Source organism: Artibeus jamaicensis, unplaced genomic scaffold, assembly GCF_021234435.1.
Source record: "Artibeus jamaicensis isolate MK-2021 breed Jamaican fruit bat unplaced genomic scaffold, CSHL_Jam_final contig_332, whole genome shotgun sequence".
Lineage (NCBI taxonomy): Eukaryota > Metazoa > Chordata > Mammalia > Chiroptera > Phyllostomidae > Artibeus > Artibeus jamaicensis.
Genome location: NW_026521788.1, coordinates 26,096,764 through 26,107,170, shown reverse-complemented (window position 1 = coordinate 26,107,170; position 10,407 = coordinate 26,096,764). Strand labels below are relative to the sequence as shown.

At 39.0% G+C, this 10,407-nt stretch overlaps 1 protein-coding gene across 2 annotated transcripts in view; it reads right to left on the bottom strand.

Annotated features, from left to right (window-relative positions):
• Positions 1-3,584: 3,584 nt before the first annotated feature.
• Positions 3,585-10,407, bottom strand: part of ADK (adenosine kinase) — a 596,970-nt gene continuing 590,147 nt past the window's right edge. For both annotated transcript variants that reach the window (XM_037130487.2, XM_037130488.2), the window contains exon 11: positions 3,585-5,133. In XM_037130487.2, the coding sequence (XP_036986382.1) occupies positions 5,009-5,133 (125 nt within the window). In that variant the 3' untranslated portion in view covers positions 3,585-5,008. The remainder of the gene's footprint in view (positions 5,134-10,407) is intronic.

Sequence of the window (10,407 nt, the reverse complement as noted above, 5' to 3'; positions counted from 1 at the left end):
ATATTCACAACTGTCAATAACAACCTAAAAACAAAAACAAAAACAAAAATGAACTAAGCAAACAACTAGAATAGGAACCAAATCACAGAAATGGACATCACATGGAGGGTTAACAGTGGGGGGAGGGGGGAGGGAGAATAGGGGAAAAGGTTCAGGGAATAAGACGCATAAATGGTAGGTACAAGCTAGACGGGGGAGGTTAAGAGTAGTATGGGAAATGGAGAAGCCAAAGAACTTATATGTACAACCCATGAACATGAACGAAGATGGGGGAATGCTGGTGGGAGGAGGGTGCAGGGAAGAGGGGAATAAAGGGGACAAAAAAGGGGACAACTGTAATAGCATAGCCAATACAATATATTAAAAAGAAAGACACTAAGCACTGCTAGAGCCGTTGTATAGAAAAAACTAAACAATTTTTTTGGCCTGTCCAGTAACTACCACCAAATAAGTAATTTGGAACCTCCTGTAAATACTGGCTATTTGAAAAGCCTAGTTGGTACTTGACTGATAGTTGGGGTACGATATTTCCTCATCAAAAAATAAGAAAAAGAGTAGAAAAAGGTTTATCAGTGTCCCTCCTAATTATCTATGAGAAAGACATTCTGTAGTAGTTTAAAAATGATAAACTACAACTCAGACTAATTTTTTCATGAGAGACAAAGTTGGAGGAGTCACATTTTCTGACTTCAAAACCTAGTCAAAGCTCCAGGAATCACAAGAGTCTGGGCTGGCACCAGGACAGACTGCAGACCAATGGAATGGAACTGAGAGCCCAGAAATAAAACCTTACATTTATGGTCAACTGACTCTTGACAAGGGTGCCAAGGCAATTCAGTGGTGGAGAAAATAACCTTTATAAGTAAGTTCAGGGACAGCCGAATTCATAGGCAAGATAATTAATTTAGACCCCCTCCCTCATATACATACAAAGTAAACTCAAAGTGGACAGAGACTTTAATGTAAGGGCATTGTCTTCTGTCTCCCAGAAGACAATGTAGGTGTAATTCTTTGTGACCTTGGACATAGCGTGATTTGTTAGATATGAAACCATAAACCCACCTGACCAAAAAAAAATTAGACTTCATACCAATGAAAACATTTGTGTTTCAAAGGATACTATGAAGAAAGTAAAAACGCAACCCACAGAATGAATATACAAGTATTTGTAAATCATGTCTAATAAAGGATATATCTACAATATATAAAGGATGCTTACAACTCAACAATAAAAGGACAAATGAAGAAGGAATCTGAATTGACATTCTTCCAAAGGAAAATATAAGTGGCAAAAAGCACAGGAAAAGGTACTCAATATCATTAGTCATGAGGGAAATAAAAATCAAACCAACAATGAGATATCACTTCATGCCCTCTGGCTATAATCAAACAGACAATGTCAAGCATTGTAAAGATGTAAAGAAACTGGAACCCTCAAACCTTGTTGTGAGAAGGGAAAAAAGGTTGGCAGCTTCTCAGAAAGTTAAACATAAGGTCAACACATGATCTAGCAGTTCTATTCCTAGGTGTATACCTGGCCCATAAATTTAAAACACTGAGTCCATACAAAACATTTGTACAGTAATGTTGATAGCAGCATTACTCATAATAGCCAAAGTGTTAATGCAAATTCCTTCAACTGATGAATGAATAAACAAAAGATGGTAAGTCTATACAACGGAATATTATTTGGTAAAAAAAAAAAAGATGAAGTACTGATACTGCTACAGGACTTCCGCCAAGATGGAGACGTAGGTGGAGGAACCACCTAGCCTCTGTGCACAACCAAATCTAAGAACAACTATTTTTAACAGCAGTCACAACCAAGCCACACGGAAAATCGACAATACGGAGTCCAAAGGACAACTAGATACTCAGCTGGACCGGTACGAGGAGCGAAGCCAGCAGCGAAGCAGGTTGGCAAGATAAAATCCCCGGGTGGTGCGCGGTGCTCGAGCAGCCGAAGGCGCTGATCGCGAGCTAGCTACGGGAGCGCACAGGGAAGAGGCGCGGCGGGCTGTCTGCGGTCGGTCGCGTGCATCTGCGTGCGGATAAACCAGTGAGAAGGGAAGCCTGCACCTGGCAGCAGGCTCGCACAATTCCAATCGGATAAACAAGCCCGAGGCGTGTGGTGTGACTGGACGGACTGGGCTAGCGGAGAGGACCGCCATTGCTCCCTCTCTGACCACGCCCCCACACGCAGCGTCACAAACCAGCGACCTGGGTTGCCCCGTCCTGGTAAACAACTAAGGCTTCGCTCCGCTTACTTAACAGCAGGAATAAACCAAAAATGGCTCTAGGACAACTCAGAGCCCCAGAACCGATAGATCTAAGCGATGAAGAAATAGCCAGTCTTTCAGATGCACAGTTCAAAACACTGGTTATCAGGATCCTTACAGAACTGGTTGATTTTAGTCACAAATTAGAGAAACATATGGAAGCTAAACTAATTGAAATGAATGGTAATACAAAGGAAACCAATAGAAATGGAAAGAAAATTGGGACTCAAACCAAGGGAGTGGACCAGAAGGAAGAAAAAAATGATCAAACAGAAAAGAATGAAGAAATAAGAATTCATAAAAATGAGGAGAAGCTTAGGAACCTCCAGGACATCTTTAAACGTTCCAACATCCGAATTATAGGGGTACCAGAAGGGGGAAAGGCACAGCCACCAGTGGAAAACTTATTTGAACAAATAATAAAGGAGAATTTCCCCAAGCTGGCAAAGGAAATAGACTTCCAAGAAATCCAGGAAGCTCAGAGAGTCCCAAAGAAGTTGGACCCAAGAAGGAACACACCAAGGCACATCATCATTAATTAGCCAAGATTAAAATGAAGGAGAGAATCCTAGAAGCAGCAAGAGAGAAGGGGACAGTCACCTACAAAAGAGTTCCCATCAGACTGTCAGCTGATTTCTCAAAAGAGACCTTACAGGCAAGAAGGGGCTGGAAAGAGGTATTCTAAGTCATGAAAACCAAAGATCTACAACCAAGATTGCTCTACCCAGCAAAGTTTTCATTTAGAATGGAAGGACAGATAAAGTGCTTCTCAGATAAGACCAAATTCAAGGAGTTCATCATCACCAAGCCCTTATTATATGAAATGTTAAAGGGACTTACCTAAGAAAAAGAAGATAAAAAAGATGAACAGTGAAAGGACAGCAAACTCACAGTTATTAAGAACCACACCTAAAACAAAAGCAAACTAAGAGGACAGCTAGATCAGGAGCAGAACCATAGAAATGAAGATCTCATGGAGGGTTAGCAACAGGGGAGTGGGAGGAGGGGAAGGGGGGAGAAGGTACAGAAAATAAGTAGCATAGACAGTAGATAGAAAATAGATAGGGGGGAGGGTAAGAATAGCAGGGGAAATACAGAATCTAAAGAATTTGAGACACGTGTTCATGAACTAAAGGGGGAAATGGTGGGGGAGGGGTATGCAGGGTGGAGGGGAATGGAGGGGAGGAATAGAGCAAATGTAATGGCATAATCAATAAAAAAAAGTTAAAAAAAAGAAGTACTGATACTGCTACAAAATGGACGAACCTTGAACACATGCTAAGTGAAAAAAGACAAACGAACACACATTATGTAACTCCATTTTAATGAATGTCCAAATAGGCAAATTTATACAGAAAAAAAATAGATTAGTAGTTGCCAGGGGATGGAATGGGGTAAATTGGGATGTACAGGGTTTCTTTTGGGGGTTCTTGATTTAGATAATGGTTACAGCTGCACAGTTTTGCAAACATACTAAAATCACTGATTTGCATACTTCGAAATGGAGAATTTTATGCCATAGGAATTATATTTCAATAATACTCAAAAAAGTCAAGCAAGCATAGGAGACCTTAAAGTTTACCTAAACCTAAAACAAAACAAAAACTTCAACACTTTTCTGTGATTTCAATTAGTTTTATAAATATTATCTTTTTCTTCTTCAACGATAATCATTATGATAAAAATAGCAGGCATTCATTAAGCACTTATTAGGTGTTGTACCAAGCATTTTATAATTGGGTTTCTCTCTCAAATCATCTCAATGACCTTGGGCATAGGGGTCATTATCCCATTTTACAGAAAGGAAATTGAAGCTGAAAGAAATGAGTAATTTGACCAAGGTTATATAAAGGTGGTCAAGTCTGATTCCAGAGGTTCTATTATATACTATTTTGTCTTCCTTAAAACAGTGACTCACTGGTTTCCAATCTTGTTATTTCTCAGTGTGTTATGTTGTTCTTTCTACCCCAGTACCAAATTTGTTACCATTTCAGAGCCCAGTATTAAATAATGATCTTTCTTTCTTAGCTTGTTGAGCACAGGACGACGACAGAAAAAATTCCCATATGACAAGTTTTTATTTGTATCAAATTACAGAGTACCATAAGTAATATAAGATTATGATTAGAATATTGTAATATAACTTATAATTAGCAAATTATTTAATGATTAAAGTTTATTATTTCATTATGCACTGAAGAAATTATTTGGCATAACTTGGCAAGATAAATATTTCTGTACCTTTATTTATTTATGTGTACATGTGGTACATATATGTATGAATGTGTATAGGTGTACACATACATCTCTAAATTAATATACTTGTATAAAAAGCTGAAGATTAATGTATTAGGATTAATTCCTTTAAAAAGTCTGTTAATATTAAATTGCATCTGCATTCAAAGCAGAAATGTAAAAAACCTGACCCATATGCTAAATACACACAAATTTACAAAGTAATTGAAAATGAAATAAACATTTCTACTGAAATGTTATATTCCTGTTTAGTTGATATTTAAGGGGCACTATCACACTAAGGAAATAAACATCACTTTTTTAGTTTGTTGAGAGAATAAAGAGTCTACTGAGCATTACTATACCTGCTAAATTAAGAATGAACATTATATAGGAAAGGATGGCAGGTAATTTTCTTCTTTATTAATATGGGAATTCTCGGGAAGCAGTCAGGGCAGTGTCTGCCCCCTGGGCCCGGGTTTCCTGCTCCTCCATCAGTGGAAGTCTGGCTTCTCAGGAAAGGTGCAGCCGGTTCGCTTAATTATGACGTTTGCGGCATAGTGACCAGCACGGATGCATTCAGTCAGGGGCTTCTCAGAGACCAGCTGGGACAGGAAACCTGAAACGCAGACAAAGGGAAGAACATGAGCACTGGGCAGCAGCCCAGAAATGTCGCTGAGTCAGACCAGAACCTGGTCTGCGTGCCTACCCCTGTCTTCAGTCTGTTACGGAGATCTCCCCCAACCACCAGGAGCTTTCCCTAGTATTTCTTTTAAAGAGCTCAACGTGGGACATGACAACTAACTATTGAAGCTTACTATTATTCCTTCTCCTTTAGCTTTGATATTAAAAGATTGAGAGCAAGAAACACTAGCCAAATAATCTTTTCTTGGGTCTCAAAGCTGAGGAAGTTATTACTTATCCATTTCCCTATTTCTTTGGATTCTCTCTGTACTGTTTTATTCCAAGCGTATTATTTCAGACAAAATGCCATCATCTGGATGTCTCTCCAAGTATAAACGAAGGAGCTGAAAAATGAAGAACAGCCCTGACTTGTGTGGCGCAGCGGGTTGGGCGTCATCCTGCAAATGGAAAGGTTGCTGGTTTGATTTCCAAAGGCACATGACTGGATTGAGGCAACCTATCAATGTTTATCTTGCACACTGATGTTTCTCTTTCTTTGCCCCTCACGTCCCCTCTCTCTAAAAACAAAATAAATAAAAGTCTTAACAATATTTTTAAAAGTTATGAAAGACTTTACATCTCCCTTTCACTTCCAGAAGCAAGAGTGAAGTAATTTGTACAGTTAAGCCCCATGGACCAGCTTGATATTAAAAAATATATAATAAGACAGAAAACAGTATTGAGGCCTTCTGCTTCTGACCAAGATGAAAAACGGAACCAGATTTAGTCTTCTCCAGAACAACTAAAATAAAAAGTAAATGAAACAAAGTTTTCCCATTACTGTACATCAGCCACAAAACACCCATGAAAGAAGGACAAATGTAGAAAACCATAAAATTGCTCTAACTTACTACCAAGAGTTCCCAGGCCCCAACACAGGGAGGAGCAACCCAGGCAGAGCTCGGCAGTACCACCGAGCTGGACAGACAGATGGAAGCGGGAGTCCAAACGGGACAAAACTGAGTATATAGGCAGATTGGTCAGGAAAAAAGAGACATGACAGAAATCACCGCTGTTGGGAATAAGAGAAGTGATATCACTACAGAATCTACACACTAAAAGGATAATAAGGAAACATTTTTAACAACTTTATACCACTCAATTTGACAAATTAGATGAAATGAACAAATTCCTGGAAAGATGCAAACTATCAAAGCTCACTCAGGAATAGATAACCCGAAGAGCCTTGTATCTATCAAATATATTTCAGGTCAAGATGGTGTCACAAATATATAAGAAAAAATAATATCAATGCTGTACTTCAGAAAACTAAAAAGGAGAAAATACTTCCCAACTCATTGTTTGAAGCCAGAATTATTCTGGTAATGTAACCAGAAAATATGCAAATATTATGAAAAAAATTTTAGCAAATGAAATCTGATAGTTTATTTAAAAAGATCATAAATTATGATTAGGTGGAATTTATTCTAGGAATGCAAGTTTATTTTAACATTCAAAAAAAACATCAATCAATGGCCCAGACTGGGTAGCTCAGTTGGTTAGTGCGTCATCCCAACAGGCCAAGCAAGGTTTAGGGTTCGATCCTCAGTCAGGAGCAGATACATGAATCAACCAGTGAATGCAAAAAAAAAAAAAAAAAAAAGCGAAACAACAAACTGATGTATGTGTGTATCTCTCTCCCATTCCTTTCTCTCTAAAAATCAATAAATAAAATAAAAAAAACAACACAATTTACCATATTAACCAAGAAAATTATAAGATCACCTTAATGACACTGAAAAAACATTTCACAATATCCAACATCCATTGCTAATAAAAACTTTCAGCAAACTAGGAAGAAAAGGAAACTTCCTCAACCCAGTAAAGGGCATTTCTGAAAAACACAGTTAATATCATTCTTAATGTTTGACGATACAATGTCTTCCCCTAAGAGTTAAGAATAAGGCAAGAATGTTTGTTTGCTCCTAAACACTGTACTTGAGACTCTGGCCAGTGCAACAGACAAACAAAAGATATAAATAAAAAGCATCAAGATTGAAACAGAAATAAAACTGTTTTGATATGCAGATGGCAAGACTGTTTATGTCCTCGGTTCTCAGCAGCAGGTAATCCTGCCCCCAGGGCACAGCCCGGCAATGTCTGCAGCCAGTTTTGTTCATCCTACCTGGGACCCGGGGTGCTGCTGGCATCTAGAGCCCAGGAATGCTGCCAAATACCCTACAACACCAATAATGCCAATATTGGGGAAATCCTGGTCCAGGTAGAAAATCTTATGAAAAAAAATTTCTAGAAAAAAGTTACGACTTCCAGCAAAGATGGAGGAATAGGTACCCACACTGTGCCTCCTTGCAAAACCAAAAAAAGGACAACAACAATTTAAAAATAAAAAACAATCAGAACTGACAGAAAATCGAACTGATTGGAAGTCCAAAAACCAAGGAGTTAAGAAGAAACATTCATCCAGACTGTTAGGAGGGGCGGAGCTACGCAGCCAGGGTCGAGAAGATTCAAGGCAAGGTGGTGGCTGGTAAAGCAGGCAGTCCCACATTCGCATGCAGATAAACCAGAAGAAACAACTGGTGAGCAAGACAGACTGCACAACCCGGGGTTCCAGCGCAGGGAAATAAAGCCTTAAACCTCTGATTGAAAACACCTGTGGGGGTTGAGGGGCCAGGAGAAACTCTTAGCCTCACAGACAGTCCCTTGGAGAGACCCACAGGATTCTAGAATGGACACAAACCCACCCACCCAGGAATCAGCACCAGAAGGGGCCCAATTTGCTTGTGGGTAGCAAGGGAAGTGACTGAAATCCGAAAGAGAGAAGAGCAAGTACCACTTTTCCCTCTTGGACCCCTCCCCAACAAACAGCATCACAATGCAGTGACATAGGTTGGCCTGTCCTGGTGAACACCTAAGGCTCTGCCCCTTACTATGTAACAGGTGCACTGAGACAAAAATACAACTAAGCAACAGAGAGATAGCCAACCTATCAGATGCACAGTTCAAAGCACTGGTGATCAGGATGCTCACAGAATTGGTTGAATATGGACACAAATTAGATGAAAAAAAGGAAGGCTATGCTAAGTGAAATAAAGGAAAACGTACAGGGAACCAAAAGTGATGGGAAGGAAACTGGGAATCAAAGCAACAGTGTGGACCGGAAGAAAGAAATAAACATTCAACCAAACATTCAAACTAATATTCATCCAGGACATCTTTAAATGTTCCAACATCTGAATTATAGGGGTACCAGAAGGAGAAGAGGGATAGCACCAAATTGAAAACTTATTTGAACAAATAATGGAGGAGAACTTCCCTAATCTGGCAAAGGAAATAGACTTCTAGGAAGTCCAGGAAGCTCAGAGAGTCCCAAAGAAGTTGGACCCAAGGAGGAACACACCAAGGCACATCATAATTATACTGCCTGGGATTAAAGATAAGGAGAGAATCTTAGAAGCAATAAGAGAAAAGGAGTCAGTTACCTACAAAGGACTTCCCATCAGACTGTCGGCTGATTTTGCGAAAGAGACCTTACAGGCAAGAAGGGGCTGGAAAGAAGTATTCCAAGTCATGAAAGGCAAGGACCTACATCCAAGCTTGCTCTATCCAGCAAAGCTTTCATTTAGAATGGAAGGACAGATAAAGTGCTTCTCAGATAAGGTCAAGTTAAAGGAGTTCATTATCACCCAGCTCTTATTATATGAAATGTTAATGGGATTTATCTAAGAAAAAGAAGATAAAAAATATGAACAGTAAAATGACAGAAAACTCACAGTTATTAACAACCACACCTAAAATAGAAACAGAAACAAAAACAAAAACAAAAGCAAATTAAGCAAATACAATAGGAACAGAATCACAGAAATGGAGATCATTTGAAGTGTTAGCAGACGGGAGTGGAAGGGGGAGGGGGGAGAAAAGTACAAAGAATAAGTAGCATAAATGGTAGGTAGAAAAGAGACAGGGAGAGGTTAAGAATACTATAAGAAATGGAGAAGCCAAAGAACTTATATGTATGACCCATGGACATGAACAAAAGGTGGGAAATGTGGGTGGGAGGGGGTGTGCAGGGTGGAGGGGAATAAAGGGGGGAAAAAGAGACAACTGTTATGGCATAATTAATAAAATATATGTTTTAAAAAGTTACTAAGTAAGTTTGGTAAAGGTGCAGAATAGAAAATCATTATATAAAAACCAAATGAATTTCCATACTAGTAATGTGTGTATATACAGCAATTGTATCCACTAGCAATGAACAATCAGAAAATGATATTAAAAATACTGTTTACCATACCATCAAATATGGAAAAGCCTACTGAAAAAATCTAACAAAAGTTGTGTAAGACCTGCATACTGAAAATGACAAAACATGCTGAGAGAAATAAAAGAAATCTAAATAAACAGAGATATAAAGTATTCATAGATCTGAGGATTCAATATTGTTATCAGGCCCTGGCTGGAGGGCTCAGTTGGCTGGAGCATTGCCCTATACGCCAAAAGGTGGTGGGTTTGATCCCTGGTTGGGGCACACTTGGGAGGCAATGGACTGATATTTTTCTCTCTTTCTCTCCTTTACTTTCTCTCTAAAATGAATAACATCTGCCCTGGCTGGTGTAGCTCAGTGGATTGAGCACAGGCCTGTGAAGCAAAGGATTGCAGTTCGATTCCTAGTCAGGGCACATGCCTGGGTTGCAGGCCAGTTCCCAGTGAGGGACACATAAGAGGCAACCACACATTGATATTTCTCTCCCTCTCTCCTTCCCTTCCCCTCTCTCTGAAAATAAATAAATAAAATATTTTTTAAAAATAAAAGGAATAACATCTTCTCAGGTGAGGATAAAAAAATACTGTTATCAGCTCTACAGAAATTTATCTACTGATTGAAAATACCAGTCAAAGTTCCAGCAGGATTTGCTTATAGAAATGGATAAGCTGATTCTAAAATTTATGTGGAAATGCAAAGGATTTAGATTAGTCAAAACACAAATTTGAAAAAGAAGATGACTTGCTTTCAAACTACAGAACTAAAGTAACTGAGACATTGTGGTGTTGGCACAAAGACAGACACAGATCAGCTGTTCGGTACAACTGAACGGAGACCCAGAAATAAATCTACTCAGTACAGTCAACTGATTTTTGACAAAGGTATCAAAACAACCCCATGGGGGAAAAATAATTTTTTAAACCAATGGTCTTAGAAGAGCCATACGTAAAGAAAACAAAAATTTCAATCATTACCTCACATCAT